Source organism: Mastomys coucha, unplaced genomic scaffold (assembly GCF_008632895.1).
Source record: "Mastomys coucha isolate ucsf_1 unplaced genomic scaffold, UCSF_Mcou_1 pScaffold22, whole genome shotgun sequence".
NCBI lineage: Eukaryota > Metazoa > Chordata > Mammalia > Rodentia > Muridae > Mastomys > Mastomys coucha.
Window position 1 is genome coordinate 105,387,623 of NW_022196905.1, and position 26,935 is coordinate 105,414,557.

The window sequence follows — 26,935 nt, forward strand, 5'->3', positions numbered from 1 at the left end:
TCTTGTGGATTGCTTTCATTTTTTTTCCTATTGAATTAAAAAAAACCTTTTAAGATTATATTTACTTTCTCTGTGTGCTTGTTTATGTGTAGGGCACATAACATGCACTAGGAGGTCAGAGGATAGCTAGAGCCAACTTTCTCCTACCTTGTGGGTCCCAGGACCAGATTCAGGTTATCAGGCCTGGTGGCTCTACCCACTGAACCACCTAACTCTGCTAACTTTGCTCTCTCCTTTGGTAGCAGTTCCCTCAGACAGGTCTTGTTCTAAAGGTGCCCAGGGCCACTGCAGAGGTCTTGCATCTCCATCTGAAATAGCAGCACTTGCTACCTCATCCCGATCCCCAGAAACCGGAAACACTCCTCAGAAACTGGAAACACTCCTCAGAAACTGGAAACATAGCCCTTGGTGTTGCCTGGGAGCTTTAGAACAAAGCCCACAGCCAGCAACATCTTTTACAACTGTTTTATTAGCAGCAATATATACAAAGTGGAAAATGATTTCATTTTTCTAGCTTAGAAAGTTTGCCTTTTTTGAATTGTTTGATGATAAATGAAAGAGCAAGTGTCCCAGAAGACGCCCGTCTTTGTGGGTGCCGAGTGCTGCACAAGACCAGGTCTGGAGTGCCATCTCACCGGGCCTCATCAAAGACACAGGAAGGTCACCACCAAAGGAAGAGGTCGTTTTGCCTAAGGTTCTTGAAGCTACCCATTGGTTCCTCGGATTCCCCACCGTGCCCATTCAGGTTCTACACTTTCTCCTTCTCCAGGGCTGTGTGTGGATTTCCAGAGTTGTCCCCTGAGGTTTGTGAGTTCTCCAAAGAGCTGGCTTCAAAGGCTCGGGCTGTGATCGCTTGGAAAGATGGCCCCCAGGCAGAGGTCAGAATACTTAGGCTGGCAAAATGACTCTACCAAAAGGCAAGCTAAGGGGGAAGATGAGCTCTGAGCAGAAGGGGGAGGAGCTGTGCGTGTTGACAGTGCTGCCTGTGCCAGTGTGAAGGATGCACACGTTCCAGAAACACGTGTCCCCACTGACGTCAGAACAGGGAGCTGCTTGTGAAAGGGTTCACGAGTGTTATCCCGTTTGAAAAAATATGTAATCCCGATGGGTTCAAATTTCCATCTTATAAAAACAGACAGGGATGGACCGTCATGAAATGCCTTGGAACTGGCATCTGATAATTCGGCACTGGTAACATCATTTTTTTTTTAACCAAACCTTTACATGTTACAAATACACAGTCAGGTATTTAAAAAAAAAAAATAGACATCAGCATGTTCTTTCAGTCATTGTACATTGTGAGCTCACGTGATCCACCTCTAGGCTAGAACAACATTTTAAAACATGGCTACACTGACTCTACCACTAAGTCATAACTGAGACATTGGTCTCCTGTAAAAAAAAAAAAATCAACATTTTTACCTCCCTCCCAATAGTCAAGAGGTGACCTGGGCATGACCTGGTCAACTTTAGGGAGCAGGGTTATAAAGGCTGACCCACAGTCAGCCTTTATAGAAGGCAAGTGTTTAGTTTCCACGGGGGCATACAGTGGACTAAAAATCAAATGCCACACACAGATTTTGCAGGTGATCCAGGGCTGGGGTTGGAAGCATCTCGAATAGGTTCTGCCTCTGGGAGAAAGGCCACATTACTCATAGTAGGTCTTTCCCCAAGGGGCCCCTGCTCCCTAGAGCCTGTACGGTTTCTCCTCGGGTTCCTCTGTGGATGGATGAGCTGGGTGACCAGAAACCGCCCCGGCCACAGTGGTCAGGCACACGCATGCAGGGGCCTTTCCTGGAGGAAGATGAGTCTACCCTTGCTAGGACGAGGGCTGAGAAGATGCAGGCTCCCTATAGCCCTGCAGCCTGAAAGCACTTTCTCGTCTTTGAAACCCAAGGATTTAGCATGACAACCACAGACAGCACAGGAGAACACAGGGTTCTCCTGCAGGCTGAGTGCCCTCATGCCTGCCTGCTGAGCCCTAGTCACAACATGGTCCTCAACTGATCGCTCTCCACATGCCTCTGTCTCCTCCAGCATCTAACCCTGACACTTTTCTTTATGACTGTACTTAGACAATAGTCTTTGGAAAGAGAGCCACGACCTCTAATGAAGACTAACGGAGCAGTCGCTGAAGGCTGGGAGGGTCTGCTGTTTGGAAATATTTTGTTTTACTGAGGCTCAGGCTGGACCTTGTACCTTATTATCCTGTGGTTTCTACCCTGCTCTGTCCACAGGGAATCTGCTTGGGTGTGGATGCCACCCTCCTGCATCTCTGATCCCCCAGGGCTTGAGAGGCTAGGGAGGGAGCTCTCTCTTTCTCAGCACCTCCCCTGCCAAGGAGTTTGTGAGAACAAGATCTGAAGGTAGTATCTCTCATGGCTATGGCAAAGGCCAAGAGAGTCTAGGAGTCCAGGTGGGAATCAGAGCAGACTCCTGGCTTTCGGGTCAGGACATATCGCTCCCTCCCCTGCAGACCTGGTGAGTCTGTAGTCCAAGCTGCCTGTGGATTTACGACCCTAGTCTCAGGGTGTCCATGCCAGCCAGCTGTGGTGGGTTCCAGTACAGAACTCATGCAGTATCCATCCCCCTTTGAAGTCCCTTTCCCCAGGATCCCTGTGCCTCATCCCTGACAGTGCTTCGGGCTTATCACCTTTTAAGAAAGGGTCTGCCTGCTCACCTTATCAGTATTCCTTGGGCCCGGGGAAGTCTGGGGAAATCTTTGTTGCCTTTGGAAGGCCATGGGAAGGAGAAGATGGGGTAAGACCTTTCAGAGGAATTTTTAAAATTGGAATTTTAAATCAGAAAAGAGGACACAGAATTTGTTTCGGAGGGGAAATCTGGGCTTTAAGTATGCAAGCTAAATTCTACCCCGAGGCAACTTTGCAAGACACACTCCAACAACCCAGGGGCTTCCGTTTGTACCGAGTGCACTATGGTATGTTGCCAAAGACCGTGCAGGATGAGGCGGCCCAAGCCTGGCACTGCTGATCCAACTTGACCGGCCGTTTGCCACTCTGCTTGCCTTGGGAACAGAGGCTGTCATGTGACCTTGGCTGCAGCCTCAATGTATCAAACTCACCGGTGTCAATGCCTTCAATTTTAAATATAGTTAAGTACAGCGAAGAAACAGTGTAGCAGAAAGATGGCGGCCACGCTGGGCTGCAACCCAACGCCACAAGGTCTCTGATGAATGTCTGAGGAGGTCCTAACAGTTCATATCTGTCTGTATGCCTGTCTCTGAAGTCCCTCTTTTCAGGGCAGCTCTTGTTAGATGGAAACTTCATACTCTCTCGTTTCCTGTAGGACAGAACACACAGATGGGTTCAGCCCTGAGTGGCAGAGTGACATCCCAAGGCTTCTAAGGTAACAAGCCTTCCTGTGTCCCTGGCCTGGGGTCATGTCGTCTGCTCTGCTCAATCACCGTTACAGGTGTGCAGATGTGCTGTGTCATCTTCTAGGGTCTGATCTCCCACCAACAAAGTGATTGGAAAGGCGGGGAATGGGGTGGGGTGGGGTAGGCAGAGATGACATAGCCAGTCCTCTGGGAACTCCAACCCTCGGATGCTACTAGCCCCACATTGACTCAGGATGTGCTCTGACTCTCAGGTGATCAGAACTTCCCCAGCCAATACAAATCCATCCTTTAAATTCCGTTGCCATCAGCTGGGCCTTTTCCTCAGATCTGAGAATAAAGACCATACAGCTGTGGCTGGTCCCCTTCTCCACTGCTCCCTGAGCTGGAACCAGGGGTGAGGGCCAGGAGCCAAAGAAGTCACAGGCTCCATGTTGGAAGTGCCACAGTCACTTCCCATGAGGCTAACACAGCTAGGGTCACATCAACACTTCCTGGTAGATGAGAAGTACCATGGGCAGAATGTGAGGAACACCTTCCAAAGGTGAGGCCTGGGTAGGTAGGAGAACAGGGCTTCCAATAGCACCAAGACAGATGTGGAAAAAGCCAAGCTCAGATGTACAGAAGCTCACCCTCTCAGCTTTAGGCAACAAAACAGCCTGCCTGAGCAGAGAACTTCTATAATGCGCGGAAGGGACCTGTCAGAGGTCACAGGCCCTGGCCAATCCAACTCTGGCTTATTTTCAATTTCATTCTTTTCTGTTGGTAAACTGCCTCTTTTTCTGTTACTACCCATGAGTCTCCGTGTCCAAGCAACTATGGTGGTGTGGTGAGCCAGGATGGTGTACATCCTTCCCTGGCTAAGCCTTGGTGAACCCATGGCTTGTGAGCCCTGAAGCAGAGTGTTCATACTGGAGATAGTTCACACAGGAGGTCAAAGCAGGAAATGGTGGAAGGTCAGTGTGGACAAGGGCCAAGTTTGCCTGTTTTCTAACAGTGGGGAGAATTACTTCTCATGACACAATAGCTCGAGGACAGAGCTGTCACAGAGCCCTAAGCCTGGAAGCTCCCCTTATGTACCTTGGACCTTTTCACAAGCCCCGCCTGCCTGACACCGTCTAACTTTCAATCACGTCTACATCTCAGCTTCACTAACTCTTCCCACCCGCCACAAGGGTCCCCACCATGCAAGTCACTGGACCTGCTAGCTTTCCGTGGTCCTTCAGGATGATAACTAATCGTAACTATGGACTGGTTTGATCGAGGCTCAGGGAGGCAGGAGGGCATGGAGGGCTAGGGTGTCAGGTCAAGCTTGAACAGCCTTGTCTGAGCCACTTTCATCTCTCTGGACCTCCATGTCCTCTTGAGTCATGGAGAAGAGTCTGAGGGTTGCGTGGCACGTCACACACCCCTATAGGTGCCAGTGTGCTCTGCCAGGCTTTTCTGCTCCCTGGAGTGAGTGATTGTACCTGCAGCAGTTTCACAGCCACAACTGCAGTTCCTGGTGATGCTGTTAAGCTTCCGAGCGAGCTGAAAGGGCCCCACTGCCTAGTGTGGACATAGCCACTCTCTGTAGCACTCGCCTGGAGCCTGCAGCCAAGCTGTGGCACCTGCAGTGCACAAGCCCAGCACATCGAATGCTGGATGAATGGACAAAGCTGGAAGAGGACAGGGAGCTCCTGCCGTTGCTGCCTGAACATGTTCCCATTGCTTATCCTAGTCACAGAAGGACTTCAAATGCAAGTCACATGAGGCTAGCAACCCACCCTTCATCTCTACCTTAACTCCTGATTCACCTAGAGGCCCCAAAGAGTGAGTGACCTGGCCACTCAGGTTCATGGAAGAGTGCTTTGTGAGATTTTTCCTGATAGGGAGGTCAAGAGGCACTTGTGTTCTCTCTCCCTCTCCCTCTCCCTCTTCCTCTCCCTCTCCCTTTCCCTTCTCTCTCTCTCATCATGTGCTTGTCTGTAAATGAGGCACAGCTACAGCATCTGCATCATTTCCTGATGTCCACAGGAGCCTGCACGGCAAGGTGCAGAAAGATCCATGCTGCTTTTAAGGGGTGGAGCTCAGCTAAACACAACAGCTGCCCCTGGATGCTCCAAGCTGGGTTCTAATCACTGATGAGCAGAGCTGGTTTCTTCTGGCACTCTGCTTATTTGGGGAATAAGGGCAAGGGGAAGCCCTCCAGAAGGAGAGCAGGACCACTTACTCCAGTCTCGTAGATGGGATTGTCGAACTCAGTCTCCACGGTGATCTGGCTGTAGGGGTGGGAGTACATGAGGGGCAGGCGGAGGCTGGAGTATTGTCGGCACCTGTGAGACAGACAACAAAGCTGGAGCTGCACCCCTGCCCTGCTACCCTAGGGCTCTGTGAAGGGTGTGGGGTGCGTGGAGATAGCCCTGAGTGGGTTGGGGTTCTGTTGAGGACAAGTACTCTCCACTCATGATCCCATAGGGTTGCAGCAAGCCAGCCTTGCCCCTCTCTCCCCTCCTTCGTCTTTGACTTATGAAGTACGTTATGTGTCTTCCTAACCCCCGGCCCCACATCTCCCTGATGGCACCCCACCACACACTATGCTGTGGAAGGCAGAGGTGAGGTCTACAAGGTCTCACACAGCCTTCTCTGCCTGCCAGCCTCCCACGTCACTCACTACCACTTTAAAGCCTGCTCAGAAGCGTCACTCAGCATGGTCCCTTCTACCCACTCCACTGGAGCACGCAACCTCTGCTCCAGGCTTCTTCTGTTGATCGACTATCAGTACTTGGTTTCCTCCTGTGCTTCGGAGGTCAGCTACTTTCCCTCACTGGAGTCAGCTTTGCTCACTGTGATGTTCCCAGAGCCCAGGGGCTGCTCTGAAACCGTGCGGTAGATGTGTCTGTGACTGTTCTAGACATGTTTTTTTGTCCTTTGAAGGCAATTGCTGTGACCCTTGGCACCTGGGATGAAGCCCTGGGACATCCCTTGCATTTTGCTAAGTGAACAGAGAGATGACTGTCCCCAGGAAGCCACAGGGGAACCAGGAGGCACCAAGACACCTTCTGATTCTAACCACAGCCTCTTACAGGAGAGGATATATAGCCTCTCACTATATCCAAGGGTCAGGCAGAGATGCTGAAGCCCCAGAGGTATAGCTCACAACTGCACAATCCCACCTACCTTGTGACGTAGATGTAGGCTCCTCCCAGTAGCAAGGAGATGAGAAGGACTGGAATGAAGATGGCCAGTGCCATATTCCCGCCTTCCAGTGAGGACTCTGCTGCCGCTTCTGCTACTGAGCACACAAGCCACTGAGCTTCTAGTCTCCCACGAGCCCCACACCCATGGGGAACCTGGCTCTCAAGCGAGTGCCCCTCCCCAGCTGACATCCCACAGCCTTACACATGCCATGGAGGGACAGAGAGCCCTTGCTAAGGAGCCCAGAGTTGCCCTTGACCAAAGGGTGGCTGAGGACCAGTTTGAACCTTGTTCATGCTAAGCCCATTGGAAGGCAGAAATCTGGTTAAAAAATTCAATTCAGTGGGTGACTTGGACAAAGTTCTAGAACAATCTTGCCTTGTTCTCTGGCCACTTTAGTGAGTGGCTCGCACCAGGCTGGGGCCCCTTCTAGAGCTCACCTGTGCGATGCACCTAGGTGTGGCTCAGGGCAGTGTGGATAGCTCTACTGCCCAGCTTCCTGCTGCCCCCAATGCATGTGGCAACTGCAGAGATCATGGCAGATATTTTGAGACCTGGAATCTTCCTCTCTCATATTGGTTCTAGAAGCTTTAGCTCCTCTGCCGTCCTCTGTGGCCGTGTCTCAGCTACCCCTCCCACCTATTAGCCACTTCCTACATGGGTGAGAATAATTACCCCTGACCTTCACAATGAACATGCACACCCCGGCCCCTGGCTTTGTTCATACCTCCTGAGCATAGGGCCCTGGGTAGCCTTGCCACTGCAGCTCCCTGAGCAGCAAAAGGCAACTGCGAATTCCCAGGCAGAGGGACAGATGTTGTGGGGGCACACTGCTTCCTAGGATGAATGGCTGACCCTCTATCCTCTGAGACTTATCTTTGTTCCCTGCTCTACTTTTCTGGATTGACATCCATCAGCTGAGGACCTGTAGTTCACACAGTCCGATGCCTGGCCAGCTGTACGTTTTCAGAACTACACTAACAGCGCTAGAGACAATAGGAACAGCCGTTGAACTGGTGACAGCTTCTTTTAGATGAGATGAACAGGTCACTGTTCGTTCTGCACTGAACTGACTGGACATGGTGGGAGGAGACAGGCCACTTCAGGTGTGGGAGTGTTTGTTGTACTGACTGGTTCAGGAATCCCCATAGGAGACACGTCTCTGGGTGTGTTTAGGAGATATCTGGAAAGGTCTATGTGGGGAGGGGAGACCCATCCTAGATATGGGCAGGCTGAGGTCTCTGACCAAATACAAAGGAGGAAGAGGGCTGAGTATTAGCATCCATCTCTGCTTCCTGACCGTGGGTGCTGCGTAAGCAGCTGCCTCAGGCTCCTGCTGCCTCACTTCCCCTCCACGACAGGCTGTACCCTGGGCCCGTGAGCCACAATCAGCCCCTCCTCCCTTAAGCTGCCTTCACCAGGAGTCTTGTCACGGCAAGGAGACAGGTGACTTAAGACAAGAACTGAAGGAAGGAATCTCAAAAATGAGAGAACCCTGGCTAGTCGTTGTCACCTGTCCACAAGAACAAGCCACATGCAGGAGGAGAAGTGGCCGTGCCAGGAGGCAGAGCCAGAAGGAGGAGGGCCCTGGTTGCTCCCAGCAGCCTTTCCCTCTGCAGCCTAGAGGATGCTCTGCCCAGGATGTGAGCTGAGTTTCCTTCATCCCTACAGCTCCTGTGGGTTGGAAGCCGTTCGGCACGGTAGGGCTTCTCGGGCTTCTCTGACTGAAGGGCTGCTGCCAAATCCCCTCAGGTTCTACTTAGGGATATAAGTTAATTTTTATTATTGTTTTTTATTATTTACTTTTGCTTTTACTTGTTATTTATTCTCGCTTTTATTATTGTTTCTTTCTCGCTCTCTGTATCTGTGTGTGTGTGTGTGTGTGTGTGTGTGTGTGCCATGCATGTGCAGTTCCCATAGACACCAGAAGAGGGCATTGGTTCCCTAGAACTGGAGTTACAGGTGGTTGTGAGCTGCCTGACATGGGTGCAGGGACCAAAGCTTAGGTCCTCGGCAGAGCAGTAGACTCTCTTAACTGCCTATCCCTCTCTCCAGCCCTGGTAGCTACGTTTGGAGGCCCTGGGAAAAGCTATCAACACAGCTGCCTGATGTACTAGAACTTATAAGCAAGAGTAAGACTCACCTTCCAACGCATGTTCGAAACTGTCTTGGTTAACTGAAACAGAAACAGGAGGCAGCGTCAATACTGAGGGAGTTCACTGTTTACACAGACAGGGGCCGATGGGCCCTAGGAGTGCAGCGGGAGCATGGGGCCAACAGACAGGGGCCGATGGTTCCTAGGAGTGCTGCAGGAGCATGGGGCCGATGGTGTCTTTCAGGACAACTCCTCACGGTACCTCCGGTGACGTCCAGAGGAATGAGATGGGCAAGCATCCACAGTATCATGGACCACGATGGCACATGCCACACGCTCCGTACCGCGCCAAGAGCTTGTGCATTCCTGCCCACCCCTTGCCAATCTCCTACACGTGATGGTTTGTTTTTGTTTTACAGGAGAGCAAGTGGATTCAGAGAAGTGCAGAGAGGCCTCAGAGGTCACACAGCTACTAAGCTGGGAACCCCGGATTCCAACCTGCGCCTTTAACCTCTCTTGCAGCTCTTAAAGGTTTTGTTTCGCCTTTTTGAGACAGCCTCTTGTGTTGGCCTTGAACGTTTATCATCAGCCTCCCAACTGCTGTTCTGGTGGGTATACGGCACCACCTCTAACTATGTAATATTTTCATGGGGTCTTTTTTATATTGTTTCCAAGGATTCACGACTCAAGACACTGATCCTGACTGTATTACATTCACCTCCCATCTTTATTGCCTGGGATCAGTATTCTATATACATTACTTTCATAAACTTGTGTTTCTTATAAAATCTTGAAATTCCAAGTGCTGGGGATAATAGCCTATGCTCGATCTCCAAAGCCACCTGGTGTCCAAGTGCTGAACTGCATCCACCAGGGCACTCCCGGATGCGGAGTGTGAAAGGGAAGATCTGCACCCAGTGGCCAGGCTGTACTGGCCACTCTGCATGCATGCTCTGGCAGGCCCCAGGACTGCTGATCAGATTCTGACTAACTGAAGTCACTATTGAGCAGCAATACCCTCTGCTGAGAAACCAGCTGGTTTCTTAGCTACAGAATTAGTGCCCAGATTTATAGGTTGATGTGCTTTCAGAGGGGGCCATGGCTGGGCTTCAGTGGCTCTGTAAGAGCTGGCATGCTCTTTCTGTCCCACTGTGGCATGACCCTATTGTGTTAGCAGGCGGCAAGCATCCCTCAGAAGTGCAGAGTCCTGCCTTACACTCCACAACACTGAACCAAACAGACTTCTTCATAAAGTATCCATTTTCAAGGATGTTGGTACAGTAACAAAAAAGAATTGGCATGGTGGCTGCCTGTAATCCCAGCACTTGGGAGGTAGAAGCAGGAGGATGGGAGTGGCCTTGGTTACAAAGGAAGTTCAAGGCTAGCCTGGGCTACATGAGACCCTGTCTCAAGAAACAAATATATAAAGAAACAAAGAAACCAGACTGGACAGGCACCTACTGGATTCGGATTCCATGAAACCCACCCTCGGAGCAAGCTCAGCTTCCCCTGGTGCCAGCCCTTAACTTGGCTCCTTGGGTCGGTCTCTTTACCTTTACAGATGGGCAGGGGCCCGCTCCAATGGGACGGCTGTCCCAGAATGCACCGGATGGTCACTTCGCCCATGAGCTCAAAGCCCTCGTAGCACATGAAGGTGAGGGACTCTCCAGGTAGGTACAGACGCTTGTACAAGATCTGGTACCCATTCTCAGGCAGTCCTGGGTTGTCACACGCCAGGGACTCCTCAGCTGAAATGAAGCCAGACATGGCTCTGAGATAGTTCCAGTCTCTGGGAGACATAGCCCACCCAGCGGCATCCTCTCTCCAGAGTCTCACCCCACGCCCAGATGGTTCCCACTCTGCCTTCCATCCCTGGATACAGACGACACGTGGGTACCACAGAACGAACAGGGTTGTGGAATCTGGGTAAAAAAATAAAAATAAAACCTAGGCTCTTGTATTTGCTAGCTGTGCGATTTCCAGAAGACCAGAAAGACCTTTTCTGGTCTTTGGTTTTCTCCTTAGCAAATGGGAATACGGCTGCAGGACTCCACAAGGGCCTGGGTGTCAGAGACAGAGACTGTCCTCTTCCTATGGAGGGCATTCAGTAATGGTGGTAGCGATCGATTACTGATGAAAAAGACAGAACACTCCTCCAGAGCCCGTCTGGTATGTTCCGATCTAGTCTCGTCACGCATTTCTCCTCCAGGAACCCTTCCCCAATGCCACAAACTGTCTAGTGTTTCCTCTCTCCATCCAACAGTGCTAAAACTCTCCAGGTCATTTGTCCATGGAGCCAAAAGCCAAGTGGCTGCAATTAATAGGCTCACGGTTCCCCCCTGGTGGCTGTTCTTGGGTACTGCAGTCGCCAGATCCGGGCAGAGGCAGAACCTCAAGAGGAACTTGCTGGATGAGCCCTTTGTCAGGAGGCACCGCTCAGCACAAAGTGCCACAAACCCTCAGGCATTTACAAGATTATAAGCTGTGGCAAAATCCTCACAAAGTTTACCGACTTAGCCGTGAACAGCCGACCTCGAGGACTCGGTGCCCCTTGCTGGGGCCACTAGCATTAAGGTCCATCTCCGTACTCCAGTTTCCGGTCTCTGTGAACTCGAGGAAGGTAAAGGACTCATACAGGCGTGACTGTACTCTGGGCGAACAGCGTATTTCATCTCGCACCAGATCCTCGAGGCTCCTGCCTTGTATCATAAGCACCTCTGTTTTTGTATTTTGTTTGTGTGGAGACGGGTTTTCTCTGTGTAGCCCTTGGCCATCTTGGAACTCACTCTGTAAACCAGGCTGGACTGGAACACAGAGATCCACCTGCCTCTGCTTCGTGAGTGCTGGGATTAACGGCGTGTGCCACCACAGACTCGGCTAGGGCTTCTGTTTTTAAGGCTGACCATGCCCTGTGTCCCAATTTCACAGGTGACTTACCTTCACCGTTAGGTTAATGTAATACAGTACTGATATCTCCGTGGGGGAGCAAATCCTGCTGAGTCCTACTTCTGGTTCTTTGGAGTAGACACCCAAAAAAATAACCACTGGGTCCCAGGGCAGCCCCTGTTTTGATTTTTAGGGGCCTGCATACAGTCTTGAATGTCAGGTACATCATGCTATATTCCTAAGGATGCGCACAGGCTCCAGCATCTCCCTATCAGAGCCCCACCTGTGGGCTCTCATGCTCCTTTGAGAGTCACCTCCTGTGCCAGCTGTTCAGAAAGATGAGAACTTCACCAGCAGCTGTAGGCGCCCCCAGGCAAGCAGGCGAGAAGGGACCCGCTGCTGGTTCAGGACTCAGAGGAAGTGGCCTGCCTAGACCCACAGGAACTGGAAGCGTTTAACAACTGCTCTCAACTGTCTCCCAGGGCCACTCCATTTTCCCTCCCCTGTGACTGTGCCTGCCTCCTCTAAACATATGTGCCCTGCCAAGTGAGGTGCCCCCTCTGCCTGCCCTCTCTCATCCCTCCCTTCCCTTTCTCCCTCTCTCTTCTCCCCCTCTCCCTGCCCTCCCCTCCCAACCCTGTCTCCTCTTTCCCTCTCTCTTCTCCCCCTTTCTCCCTACCCTCTCTCCCTTCCCTCCCTGGCCTGTCTCCTCTCCTCTTACCCCTTCTCTCCCTCTCTTGGTTACTGTTCACTCTCCTTTTGTGGCAGGCAAGCTCTGGAAGCATCTTCTGAGACTCACTGAAGGTCCTCTCCTTCTCCCTCCCCTCCTTGTCCAGGCCCCACCACAAGCACCCCAGACTCATGGCCCACATACTGCAAGGACCTGGAATGGTGTCGGCTCTTATTTTGTAAAATGCACCTGAGGATTCCTTGCTGACCCAGGTGTGTCCCTGGGGACTGAAGGTTCTGCGGTGTCCCCAGCACTGTGAGAGAGGTGGTGTGTGTGTGTTCTCCCTGATGCTCCTCCTTCCCGGAACTCAGTCTTATACTGTGCTCATTTCAGGACCCCAGCACCCAGCCCAGGTTCACAGGAAACGGTTATCCCGGCACCTAACCTATCCGGCTAACGTGTGATGATGTACCAGTATGCTGGAATGAGGAGCATCAGGGTTTGCATGTGAAGCGTCACCAGCACGCTTGTTGCCAGGCTGGGAAAGTGGTGGAACCGGTAAGAGGTGAAGCCTCCCTGGAAGGTGCGTGTCTTGGAGGCAGGCCTTGAGGTTGTATACCTTACTCTATTTCCTGTCCACTCTCTGCTTCTGGAGTGCAGATGCAGTGTGCCCCCACCTCTGCCTTCCCCTCCTCTCACCATGCTGGACTGAAGCCCACCACTGTAAGCTGGAATCAACCCTTTTCCTCTGGAGTTTACTTCTAGATGTCACTTTGTCCTAACTGTTCACAGAAGTAAATAAAACAAATCTGAGCTTGCCCATCCCCCCTCCCCGGGACTGAGGCTGGAGATCCACAGCAGGACCCCCAGTGGCTCTGAGGTGTCAGGAGTCAGGGCCTGTCATGCCACAGGCTGGATCTTTGCTTCTTTGGAGGCATCACTACTGGATAGGCTGGTGGTCAAATAGCAGTGAACTGCTGGGGCAGTGCAGCCTGTGTGCTGCTTAGCCACAGTCCTCTAATCTCTACTGTCTCACAGCCAAGGCCAGCCCTGTAGGTGGCTCAGAGTCTCAGTTCCCCAAAGAGAAAATGAATGAATAGATAAAGGTATACCAGCAACAGCTGTCAATGCCAGGAAGAAGCAGGGCTTTCATCTGGAATGGGTGGATTGGTGGACACTGGCTCCTACCCTTGACACTGGAGTCATTGTCTTTAAACCTCAACAAAAGCCTTCAGGAGAAGTTAAAGCCCCATTTCTCCCCTCTCCCCCATATTCGACATGCAGCCTGCCCAGAAGTCAGCTGGTAGAAAGGGACCTTCCAGGCCACCGTACAGTTGGAGGCGTGTCTCAGATGATTGTGGTAGGACTCATACCCATTTCCGAGAGCCTTGCCCAGCTGTGGGACCGGCAGAGAAATGAGTGGGTCCCTCAGTGTCCCGCCCTTGAGATCCAGTACACTCCGTGTTCTCATAGGTTCATAGACACACACGTGGGAGGTTTGATAAAAATGGTGGGTGCAGGAGACAGATGCAGCCTCATGTGCTGGAGAGCCTCCTCCTGTGAGAGGAGGCCTTTACAGGAGCGCCAAGGGTGCCGAGTTCGCTTCAAACCAGCTCCCCAAAGGAGCCAGGTGGCTCATGAGTGCCATGCTTGGCCGATGCTGCTGTCCCATGAAATGGGAGTCATCCATAGACTTCAAGTTCACCCTTGGCTCTACACAGAGTTTGAGACTTGCAGCCAAGTCTTCAATCATGCCATGTGGCCTCCCTTAAGCCCTGGGAAATCTTCAAGACTTCTTGCATTCCATACCCACTGTTGGAACTTGAGATACTGACAAGGCATTTTTAAAACCTGAAGAGTGTTCCTGGGCCAGTGGAAAGGAGAGCTTTTAAACTTAAGTTTTAGTTTATTTTCTGAGTCTTGGTAAACACTGTGGGAGACCAGCGGGTTATATCCCAGCCTTTGTATTTTAAAAGACAGGGTCTTTCTTTCTCTGTAGCCCAAGGCAGCCTGAAACTCATGAGCTTCCTGCTTTCACCCCAGCCCAGGGTGGAGAGGAGACTCCTGTGCTAGGATACTCAGTTTAAATGGTGGTTTTAATCTTTCTGCTGTTGCTTGATGAAGCAAATGACTATCATCCAAATGGAGACAGTTCTTCGGGCTCTGCCTGCATGAAGGCCTGCAGGCACCACCAGGTGCTCGAGCCACTCTGGAAATCAGGACTGTTTGTCCCTGGTTTCTTTGCTTGGCCTGGTAGACTATGCCAGGCCTGAGCTCGGGGCCAGCAAGAGGAGTGCAGGCTGTGAGCCGGTTTGTGTTCAGTCCTCCCAGGGCTCAGCAGTGCTGAGCATTCAGAAGGATCTGGGCCCCCATCTTCCTAGAACAGAGGGGTGCCTTCAAAGCCCCCTGCAAACCCCATAGTACCCTGTAGTATCCAGAAGTGACCAGCAGATGGCAGTGGCACCCCAGGAGATCTCTCTATAATCCTCTGATTAGATGTAATTGTCTGATCTTGAATTACAGAATGATTCCACAACCCTCGTGCCACCCCCACGACCCCAGATGCTGGGATCGCAGGTGTGGCTACCGTGCCTGGTGCAGAATTCTGTTCTGAAATGGACAGTTCATTTTTGACGTGTTGCTTGCTTTTTGGTTGCTGTGATACCAACCCTTGACCAAAGCTGCTCAGAAGGGGAGGGTCCATCGTCCCCCCTGGTTGATGGAGGCCAGGAGCCAGGAGCACGAGGCAGTGTCACGCTGTAACCACAGTCAGGAGGCAGAGAGACACAGTGCCCTTTGTATTCCGCACAGCACTCTGGCCATGGGGTGGTACCCCCCACATCCAGGGTCCCCAGTGGCAGCGTCTTCTCTCTAAGAATGCCACACAGACATGTCCAGAGGTGTGTCCCCTAGGTGACTGCAAATCCGGCCTCCGTGGAAAATAGGTGACATCATGGTATGGTTAATGGGTTCATTCGTCACTTTGTTCGGCGCTCAAATAGTTGGATGTTCATTTTGGATAGATGATACCCATCCTAAGACTCCGAGATCCCGGCAGTCACGACCAAAGTACCTGTATCTCCTGCAGCAGCCACCCACCGCCAGCTTTGTCGGTTTGCTACTATGTAGCTCAGGCTGGCCTTGAATTTACAATCCTCCAGCCCCAGCAGTGCTGGGATTGCAGGTGTACACCACCAAAGCTACTTCAGAAATCATGTCTTTACAGGGTCTTGCAATGACCCTGAAACACAGATCCAATCCAAGTGTCTTCCTTTCTTCTTATCCGTGGCAAAGAACCTTTGGGTCAGTGGCCTGCCACAGCAGCCATATCAGTCAGTGGAGACGGGCTTTGTGGGAAGTTGGCATCCATTGACAACAACTTGCTGCATTGCCATTTCACAGACGAGTAAACTGAGGCCCAGGCAACTCATCTGTCTAGTGTCTCACAAGGAAAAAGTGGCCAACCTTTAATCCCAGCCTGGTGAGGCTCTCTCCTCCTCCAGTGAGGCTGCCCCATTCCTCTGTCTCCCCCCTCCGCAGGTTCTCCCTAAGCCTCCTGGTGTCCTGACACCTACTGTGACTTGTGAGCTCATTAGTGTGGGTGTCAGGGAAGCTGGCCCCACTCAGTTCTGCACCCGACACTGAGATTTCCAGAAACTTTGGATCCAGTGGAGGGAAGCTCCAGGTTTGGGGATCTTGGGGTTTTGGTGGCCTGTTGTGGGGCTGTCTTTGGAGACAGTTGGCTTGGCCCATCCTCTCACCTGGGGTCTCTGCAGCCTTAGTTGTGTGAATGGGGCTTCTGAATACGCGGTGTCTCTGGCAGAGCCCAGAGCTTATGCTTTGAGCTCTGGGGGCTGCCCCTACCTCAGATGTTGAGTGTTGATCAGAGCTCTATGTGTTGAACTTTGTTCCCAAGGGTGTCCTGGGGGGAGGTCATCCGGCTGTTACTTTACAGGGACCCTGGTCCCAGCTCTCTGCTTCACCACAAACTCTGGCCAAGATGCAAATCAGTCCAACCACCCTGTCCTACAGACTGGAGCGGCAGGCTCTCAATGAACCTGTTTTCTTTCTAAATTGATCTGCCTCAAGTGTCTAGCCATAGTAGCACAGGCTACTCCTCCCTGTGAACCTCAGCTCTGTAATTTGCTAGTTATAGTAGCACAAGCTATTTCTCCCCGTGAACCCCAGCTCTCCGTAATTGGCTAGTATAGTAGCACAAGCTATTTCTCCCCGTGAACCTCAGCTCTCTGTAATTGGCCAGTATAGTAGCACAGGCTACTCCTCCCCGTGAACCTCAGCTCTCCGTAATTGGCTAGTTATAGCAGCACAGGCTACTCCTCCCCATGAACCTCAGCTCTCTGTAACTGGCTAGTTATAGTAGCACAGGCTACTCCTCCCCATGAACCTCAGCTCTCTGTAACTGGCTAGTTATAGTAGCACAGGCTGCACTCCCCATGAACCTCAGCTCTCTGTAATTTACAGAGGTCTGCACAAGCAGGATCTTGGTCACAAGCCAAGGAGAGAGGAAGTCTTCACCCTGACTACTCTCTGTCAATCAGAAGTGACACACGTCACACGTCAATTTTTTTTTTCTTACAGGAGCAGAGGAGTTGAGGCAGCAGTGTGCTACCCAAGGTGAGACACACAGCTATACAGACGAACAGCCTCCTCAGGACTTGGACCCCTTGCTTTCCAGTGGCTTTGCCCGTCTGCTGGTGGGGCTGCTTGCTGCTGGAATTGTTGGGGGCCAGGCCTGGCTAACAGGTCACAGAATGTATTCACCCAGGAGGGGCAGTCAAGGCCACCAGCTGCCCATTGCCAGGGCTCTGCTCTTCTCTTTATCATCTGGGAGTTAGTTCCTGGGTCCCCCAGACTCCTGAGGCTCAGGTGTGTTTGTTGAGTGTGTCATGAGTCCGGTCCCTTGGAGCTGGAGTCACAGACAGTTGTGAGACACCCAAAATGGGTTCTGGGAACACGACCGTTTTGAATAACCCTCATGATGTGTGCAGCTCTTTTCTTGCCTTGCGCTGCCTTGGTCAGTAGCCTGCTGTGGGCAGGACCCTGGGGCTCATCAGAAGCCTGGCCTTGCAACTGAACTCTCTGTTAAGCAGCTGGTAACTAGTGTTAACTAGCTGGTGGCCTAGGCCTTTCTGAACCTTGGCACTCCCTTCCACTATCTCTCAGACAAGGTCTTCCCGTTAAGCCAAGCCTGGCCACGAACTCTTGGTCCTCCTGCCTCAGTCTCCCCAAATGGATGGCAGACATGCCCCATAACTGGCTTTAGAATCTTCCCTTTCTTCTCTCTCTCTCTCTTCCTTTTTTGCATGTATGTGTGTCCTGCAAACATGTGCAGGTTGGCATCATGTGGGCATACATGTGTGTGACTGCATTTATACATGTCATTTATACATGTCAACATGTGCGTGGAGGCCAGAGGTTGATGTTGGCCTTGGGCATCTTTCTCTACTACCTTCGGCTTTACTGAGCTGGTAGCTCTCTCTGAACAGAGTTGTGCTCCAGTTATTTAGCTAAAAGCTCAGCTGGGGATCCCCTGTCTCTGTCTCCTGGGCATGTTTATACGGGTGCTGGGGATTCAAACTCTGGCCCTCAAGTTTGTGTGGCCAGTGACTCGTCCACTGAGCCACTCTCCCCAGCCCCCACACCCTCAACTTGACAAGAAGACAACAGCAAGGTCCGTGAGAGAGAAGTGAGGGAGGCTTGGCAGAGGGCTACTGGGTTTACCTGAGGCCTTTGCATAAGCTCCCCATCAGTGCCGGATGTCTGATGATGCATGCATTCGCTTTGACGCCTCCCCGCCCCAGGTCTTTCTCCTCCACAGCACCCGAAACAAGGCCCCCCGGATTGCACATGGACTCACAGACACAGTGGGGCAGGCGAGATGTCCAGATGGGAGTTCCCGTCTCGCGGCTGTAGCAGGTGAGAAGCGAGCTCCCTTCAAGCACAAACCCAGGGCTACAGGTGTACTGGATGGTGGTGCCCACTAGCAGCACAGGGTCTGAGATGAGGCGGGTGGAGTGCTCCACCTCCCCAGGGTCAGTACAGTACATAACTGCCGAGAGAAGAGCACATGGACACACAGCGACGCACCAAGATTTACAGGAGGATCTTCTCCTGCAGAAGGCTTCCCAGGTCAGCCCTTGGCCCTTTTGAGGACCCAGCACACAGATTCTCAGAGGTGGTTGGAGAACAGGTCAGGTAGGAAGAGACTGGAGTGGTATTCCTGAATGTGTCCCAAGACTTCTCACTAGGTCTTCAACCTACTTCTAAGGTATAAGTCAACCCTGAGGAGGGTGAGCATGGGTGGGGAGCATTGTAAGAGGAGAGGGAGCACAGTGAAAAGGGGAGGGCTCCATTTGAGCTTCCGTTCCGTGAATTCCTGAGCAACAGCCAGAGTGGGAGAAAGCAAGTGAGGGTTGCCCTGTTCTCTCTGTGATGCCTGCCTGACACCAGAAAACAAGCATCAATTGCAGTTTAATTAAAAAATCAATACAGATAAAAGGGAAACAGTAAACTAATTAAGAAGGGAGGAAGTGAACACCTGAGTGCTGCGAACAGCATCCACCATCCTAGTCAGAACGGCCGTGGACAGTTGATGTGTGTGCATCCCCTCACGGGCATCCCTCCATGGGCATTCATTCACATGTATCCCTTCATGTGCAGTATCCATCTGCAGCTATTTCTACCCAAAGCCGTCTGTCTGTCTAGACACCCATCAGTCAGTCCTATCCATCTATCCATTCATGTAGCCATCTATCCACCTATCTGTCTATGTATCCATCCATTCGTCTGTCCACCCATCCATCTAGATATAGTTTTATATATAGAGAGACAGATGATATGCCACATATAATTGTATATTAGTTACCATATATATGTATATATCATACACATTGCATATTAAATATATGGTCTATAACTCCATCTTATCTGCATAAACATATGTGTGTCTAGGATTCCACACATGTACATGGATACACACACACACACACACACACACACACACACATATACATACACAGAAAGAGATAAATGTACATCTATACATGGAGAGATACAGGGAAATACCTACATTAGAAATGTCAGTAACTATCTATGTACAGACCTGGTCCATCTATACCTATCAACCCATCTGCCTATCTGTCCATCTGTCTATCTATCCATCCATCCATCCACCTACCTTACCTGCCTCCCTGTGTCTGTCTGAGTGTGCCAGGTGCTGCAGGTGCCACACATGTGCAAATGGCTGACTGGGGCTCGTCAGTAGTGTTTCGTGTGTTGCCCAGTTGCTGTCTTTTTCCTTATGTGGCCCAGTTCCTGCCCTGTCCCTTCTCATCCCCTTCATCCTTTGCTGTTCTGATTCTGGCCTTGCAAAATATCAAACTGTCACCCTGATGTCCCCCGCAACAGGACTTTGCTGCCGGGAGAAGAGGCTGCTTGCAGGCTCAGCTCTTTCCCTTGTTGTAGGACATCAGCGAGAAGCCAGCAGCACCGCCTTTCTGATCCCCCTTTCAGGACAGGGAGCACAGCTACTGCTCATGGCTGGCTCTGTACTCCTGGGGGCCGCACCCTGGAGTCAGGAGGAAGGATGCTAGCTGTCTATGGAGGGAGGCACAGCTGTTACTAGGATGGACTTGGCTTTAAAGGGCCAACATGACTTCCACACAGGCTGGACACACTATCATTTGCTACAGTCCCCACTGCCCCCTGTCGCCTTCCACCCAATGCACTTTATTTATTCGCATTTCTGCTAGGTTGTAGGCACCAGAGTTTGGGGTTCCAATAAAACTATTCAAGAGAGGAAGGCAGCTCCACCTTAAACAGGTGGTCAGTACCACATGGCATGTGCCCTTAGGAGGGGCTTTGCAACCAATGACTTAGAGACACAAAAGCTGACTTACTTTTCTCACAAAACGGGGGGTCGCTGCTCCAACTGAGGTCCCATTGGCAGGTGAGGGTGTCGCTTCCCACGATGTCGTAGCCAGGGTCGCACTGGTATGTGATCCGGGCTCCCCTGACCAGCTCTGTGTGGGAGGTGGTTTTCCAGCCGTTCTGAATTTCAGGTAAGTCTGAGCAGGAGTCGTTCCGTGACACCTCTTTAAAACAAAGACATCTTCCTTAGGTTTGGGAGAAGCGGTTTCAGACTCAGAGTCATGTGCACTACAGCTGCCTCCTGAGCCTGTGGAGGATCGATTCACAGCAAGGCAAGAGTGAAAGCCAGAGAGACAAGAGTGAAAGCCAGTGCTGTGTACTGCTGGAGAAGCTTGGTCACAACCCAGGAGACCCAAAGGCATCGCTGAGCTCGCCACTGGTGGGATCCTCTCTTCCTCCTACAAGACCCTGTCATGGAGGTGACAGTCCAAACCTTACTCCCAACTGTCCTTGTGCCAGAGTGAACAGTGAGCAGACCCGAGGCAGTTTTATGTCCTAGGGACAGCGGCATCCTTGACTACCCAAGGAAAGCCACCCCGAGCAGCCAGCAGCTCTTCCCCAAGATGTTACTGCAGTTTTATTTGGAGAAAGGACCTCTGCAGGCTGTCTGCCAGAAGGGGACAGGCAAACTTCTAGGGTAGCCTGAAGGGGATTTGGGGGGGGCTATTTTTAGGTTTGGGACTCAGTTGCCCATACTGGAAGGTCAGAGAGGGAGACATGGGGCAGACACCTGGCCAAATGCTGTCAGACAGAAAGCTTTGACCTTCTGACCCTCAGTGGGCACTGCTGTGCCACACCCCTGTGCAGAATCCTGTCCCTTTCAGAGTTTACTTTGTTGGCACCATTTTCTACCTGGGTGGCCATGGCTGAGTCACCTACACTTGCTGTCTTAGGGTTTCTATTCCTGCACAAACATCATGACCAAGAAGCAAGTTGGGGAGGAAAGGGTTTATTCAGTTTACACTTTCACATTGCTGTTCATCACACCAAAGGAAGTCAGGACTGGAACTCAAGCAGGTCAGGCAGCAGGAGCTGATACAGAGGCCATGGAGGGATGTTCCTTACTGGCTTGCTTCCCCTGGCTTGCTCAGCCTGCTCTCTTATAGAACCCAAGACTACCAGCCCAGGGATGGCACCACCCACAATGGGCCCTCTCCCCTTGATCACCAACCGAGAAAATGCCCCACAGCTGGGTCTCATGGAGGCACTTCTCCTACTGAAGCTCCTTTCTCTGTGATAACTCCAGCCTGGGTCAAGTCGACACACAGAACCAGCCAGTGCACTTGCCATTCAGTTTCTAGAGGCTGCTACCAGGAAAATGGAAATTCTGCTTTTCCCCAGCAGACAGACTGTCTGTCTCCGTAAGCTCTTGTTAACCCTGCTGCAAGCAAGGAGACTGGTCTGATAGTCAGACAAACTCCCTCTGCCTCTGTCTGTGTCTCTGTCCTTCCCTCTTCTCCCTCCCCTTTTCTCGCCTCTTCATTCTCTTCTACTTTCAGGAAGTCTTGTATGGCCTCATAGTTAGCCTGGACTCAATGTATATCTGAAGATGTCCTTAAATCTCTAATCGTTATCTTTCCAAGGACTTCATGAGTCTCTCTTCTATTTTTCCTTCCCCCCTCCCTTTTTCTTTTAAGATAGGATCTCATCATGCAGCCTTGCTTGACCTGGAACTTGCTAGATAGTCCAGGATGGTCTTGAATTCACAGAGATCCACATGCATGTGTTTCCTGAGTGCTAAGAGTAAAAGCATCCCCCACCATGCCTGGCTCTTAGGGATTCATGCAAGCCAGAGCCCAGGCTGATCTTTCCTCTCTTTTAAAGGAAAAGTGCAGCTCCAGTCATGTCTGAGAAACACATTCCGCTTCACTGTCTTCAACCACAGAATGAGGTCAAGAATCATGACGCTGTCTATCCTTATCCCACACGGCACAGAAACATGATGATTAATTAACACAGGCATGGCTCTGATGAGATGTATGTACCTCTGTGTATTTGACTATGGGCCTGGGAAGGCCTTGGCAGGCACTAGGAATCTGAAATGATGACTTGAGATTCATGGCCAAGCTAGCACCAGGGTCTAACCAATCTCTGGGCAAAAGAAATGCCCAGAAGTATCAACCATGCAGCACTGTGGTAGTTTGAAGAGGTTTGGCCATGGACTTATGTGTTTGAATGCTTGGCCATAGGGAGGGGCACTCTTAGGAGGTGTGGCCTAGTTGGAGGAGGTGTGGCCTTGTTGGAGGAAGTGTGCCACCGTGGAGGTGGGCTTTGAGATCTCCTATGCTCAAGCTACACTTAGTGTGGCACACAACCTCCTGCTGCAGCCTTCAGATGAAGACGTAGAACTCTCAACTCTTCCTGCCCCATGCGTGCCTGGATGTTGCCATGTTTCCTACCATGATGATAATGGACTGAACCTCTGAACCTGTAAGCCAGTCCCAATTAAATGTTGTCCTTATGAGAGTTGCCTTGGTCATGGTGTCTGTTCACAGCCGTAAAACCTTGAGGCAGTCAGTATTTCCACTTGACACACATGTGAAGATGCTCAGAGTGGCTCACTGACTCTTGCAAGGTCACACAGCCTTCCACAGTGGTGCTAGGACATGAGCCCTGGTCCTCAGGACTAGAGAGCCTACCCTCTTTAAAACCACCCATGACAACTATGCCAGCACAGTAAACAGATTCAGCATCCACACAGATGTACCCACAGGAAAACACCATGCATCTCCTCCAACACAAATAAGACAGATGGTTTGGGATACCTACCTATATAGTTCATGATAAATCCCTGGCCCTTGCCAAAGATAAGTCCAGCAGGGTCTGAGTGGAACTGAATGGTGAGGTCCGGTGTGGAGGAGTAGAGCTTCTGAGGGCTGCTGTTGCCAAAGTACTGGCCTAGGACGTGGGGCACAACCTCGTCACCGTCATAGATGGTCAGGATGTCACTGTTGCTCAGGTTCAGGCTTGATGGGCAGAGAGAAGAGGAGGGGGTCACTGGAGGCTCCTGTCTGCATAAATACCATGTAACCTTTTGAGGGACACAGAATTCCTTCAGACATGCACTGTGTCAGGCTGCAGGCTAGGAAGCAGGACTGCATATTGGACCAGGCCACACTGATCCCTCCCATAAACACGACAGGCAGGTCTGTAGAAGGATGGGTTCTAGAAGAGGCCTTTATAAAGTGGCTCTCCCCAGCTGGGTCTGTGAAGCCAAATACTGCACAATAATGGGCAGGCTCCACTATCCTACTAACACTGTTTGATGGTGCAGTGGAGCGCTGGGCACAGGGCTCTGTGCTGGGGATGTGCCATGCTCTTTCTTCTTGGATGCTGAAGATGCTGAGCAAAGGTGGTGAGGGCACCTGATGTTACTGTGGTTCTCCAGGCCCTGCTGACCACAGCCTGCCTGTTCATCAGAGAAAGGTAAACTGCTTCTTATTCCTCAGAATCAACAGAGTTCTCCCTTGTGTGAGGAACAGTGAGGTGAGTGCATCTGCAGGACAAGGCCTTGTCACCACTGACACTGAGGACCGAGGTGGATGGTCAGTGACACACAGGGAAACCTGCTGAGTCTGCCTGATCCTATCCCACCTGAACCCTCAGAAATCACCACACCTAGCCAGTCTCATATCTTGTGCACCAGGACAACCTCATGAGCCTGTCCTGGGCCCTTCCCAACCCACAGGCTCCAGGCTGGTAGCACATCCTGTATACCAGCCTAGCCTGCCGAGTCCACTTGACCCCAGTGCCTGCCTTCCCTGCAATTTCCTGGCACCATATCCAACCTCCAGACATAGCAAGGGTCATACTTCCTGTGCTCCACTTTGGTCTGGTGTGTCACTGGATGCTAGCCCACCCAATGACACATCCAATTTCAAATATAGCCCAGGTTGCACATTCTGTGCACTGGTCCAGTCTGGTGAGTCTCAAAGACCCTAGGAAGCTTGCACCCCACTCAGCATCTAACCTAGATTGGGATGGGGTATACATTTGTGCACCTGTGTATCCTGGTGAGTTCCTGGAATCTTGCCTGTTCATACCATGCCCAAGTCTTAAGCCTAACTTTGGGCCAGTGCCATCCTTAACTCCCTGGCAGAACTCAGGTACCAGTGCCTAAACAGATCTCACCATTGGTCCCATCGCATACTTTTTTGGTCCCTTCTTAATTGGAATTACCTCCTTTCCTCTGATCAAAATTGCCCATGAGCAACTGAAGGAGGTTTTTTTGTTTTTTGTTTTTTGGGTTTTTTTTGTTTTTTATTTTTTGTTTTGTTTTGTTTTTTACCAGCTCCTCATGTCTGATTGATTGAAATTATCCAAGTTTGGGTGACAACAGAAACCAAAATTAAAAAAAAAAAAGCCATAAGTAAACCCCCAACCAAGCTTGCCACCACAGAAGCTGCCTAAAATCTCATGTCAGACATATAACCAACCATTAAAGTCTGTATGTCCAAGTCTTATCACAAAACTCAAACAATATGAAGGGCCAGGACAGTATGTCACAATCACCCTTCCCCCAAACCCGCCGTAGACTAGTTCTCTAATAACAATTACCTAGATGAACTCCAGGACATAAAATTTACAAGAACAATTATGAAATTCATCAAGGAATGCAAAGGATTCAGACAAAACAAACAGCTCAATGAATTTAGAGATTAGCAATGATTAATGTGATCCCCAGGAAAGCACAATGAGTGGATGATGAAGACAATTTAGGATTTAAAACTCAAATCGAATAAAGAGACAGAAATACTGAAGAGAGCTCAAGCAGAAGCAAGGATGGATTTGAAAAACCCAATAACCTAATTAGAAAGACAATGGAGAGAGCCTTGTAAGTGGAACGGAGCAAGTGGAAAGAATCTCAGAACTGGAAGACAAAGTAGAGATATTAGACAGGCACAAAGTATTAACAAAATTAAAAACACTCAAAAGAAATCTGAAGGAAATTCAAGACACTGGGAAAGCACAAAATCTTGGAATTATAGGCATAGATAATGGAGAATAATTCCAGAGCCATGGCATAGACTCTATTTAGGTCGTAGAAAAAAACCTCCCCAAAGTGAGGAAAGATACTTTCATACAGACACAAGAGACACACAGAGCATCCAAGAGATGGGACCAGAAGAGGAAACTCTGCACAGCATAGCACTAAAGATACAAAGCAGAGAGAGGGGACTGCAGGAGGGAAACCACGAGTCATATAGAAAGGCAAACCCAGAATAACAGCTGTCTCCTCAGTGGGAACAGTAAACGCCAGAATGGCCTGGCACTTCAAGTTCTGAAAGATCACAGATGCCAACCTAGGCTACTATACCTAGAAAAGCCATCTCACATTGTTGAAGGAGAAAAGAAAAAGCTTTCCAATATGATATGAACAGGCTAAAATAATTTATGTCTGCTAAAGCAACTCAACAGTGAGGAGTGGAAGTGAGAGTTTGGACCTAAAAGAAAAATAAGCACAGCCAAGACAGTACAGAAAGGAGATAAAAGTGTCATTATTGAAATACAAAATAGGACTAAGAACACACACATTCACACATACTCACACTCACACAATCATACACACTCACATATACTCACACACACTCACATACACTCACACACATTCACACACACACACTCACACACTCACATACATACTCACACACATTTACATACTCACACACTCACACTTACACACACAAGCAGAGGCAGGATAAACACATCAACATCTACCTTTCTTTCAGCCTATCTTTCCTTCCTTCCTTCCTTCCTTCCCTCCCTCCCTCCCTCTCTCCCTCCCTCCTTCCCTCTCTCTTTCTCTGTCTCTGTCTCTCTGTCTCTCTGTCTCTCTGTCTCTCTGTCTCTCTCTCTCTCTCTCTCTCTCTCTCTCTTTCTCTCTCGCTCCAACTACGTAGCCCTGGCTGGTCTTGAACTCACAAAGTTCTGTCTGTCTTTGCCTCCAGAAATGGATTAAAGGTGCCTCCACACCCAGCATCATATACATTTCAAAAATAACTTTAAATACTAATGGCTTCAATTCTCTAATCAAAAGACACAGGCTGGTCAAATGCATTAAGAAACAAATATATCTCCTTGTCTACAAGAAACCCAACTTGCCTTCAAAGGTAGGAACCACCTTAAAAGTGTAAGGGTGAAAAAAAAAGTACTTCAAGCAAATGATACTAGGGAAATAAGCAAATATCACCATCTTTCAAAATAGGATTCCATCTAAAATAAACCAGAAGAGGTAGAGAAATATACTTCGTTTTATTAAGGGAATTAACCAGAAAGTCATTACAATCCCAAACATTGCACATTTAATTTCATAAAAGGTGTACTATTGGACTTAAAGACACAGATTAACTCCAACTCAGTAATTACCTCCTTCTCTCCAGTAGGCAGGTTATCTGAACAAAATAAATTTGCAGAGAAACATCAGCATGCAATGACATCATACATTATATGAACCTAACTGTTATCTACAGAGTAGTCTACCAAAATGCCAAAGAGCACACGTTCTGCTCAGTGGGTAATGGGAGCTTCTCTAACATACACCACATCCTGGAATAGAAAACAAATCCTTACAAATAAAGGAAAACCGCAATAATCTGCATATTCTATCTGACCATGAGGCTAAAATGCTTAAAACCAACAACAAATGAATCTCAAGTACTACAAAAACTGATGGAGATTAAACTATGCATCACTGAGCAATTAATGGGTCGAAGAAGAAATCAAGAAAGAAAAAATTTAAATCCCAGAATTAAATGAAAACAAAGACCAACACAATGAAGCGCCTGGGACACACTGAAAATGG

The 26,935-nt window shown here is 50.1% G+C and overlaps 1 protein-coding gene across 8 annotated transcripts in view; it reads right to left on the minus strand.

Annotated features, from left to right (window-relative positions):
- Window positions 1-451: 451 nt before the first annotated feature.
- Window positions 452-26,935, minus strand: part of Sez6l (seizure related 6 homolog like) — a 164,175-nt gene continuing 137,691 nt past the window's right edge. The window contains exons 10-17 of one of the 8 annotated variants that reach the window (XM_031337419.1): window positions 22,903-23,099; window positions 20,103-20,297; window positions 18,062-18,253; window positions 10,181-10,375; window positions 8,676-8,708; window positions 6,515-6,629; window positions 5,568-5,670; window positions 452-3,300 (exon numbers count right to left, since the gene is read on the minus strand). In XM_031337419.1, coding sequence (XP_031193279.1) covers window positions 3,271-3,300; window positions 5,568-5,670; window positions 6,515-6,629; window positions 8,676-8,708; window positions 10,181-10,375; window positions 18,062-18,253; window positions 20,103-20,297; window positions 22,903-23,099 — 1,060 coding nt within the window. In that variant the 3' untranslated portion in view covers window positions 452-3,270. The remainder of the gene's footprint in view (window positions 3,301-5,567; window positions 5,671-6,514; window positions 6,630-8,675; window positions 8,709-10,180; window positions 10,376-18,061; window positions 18,254-20,102; window positions 20,298-22,902; window positions 23,100-26,935) is intronic. The other 7 variants (XM_031337418.1, XM_031337417.1, XM_031337421.1 and 4 more) reach the window with 7 other exon arrangements.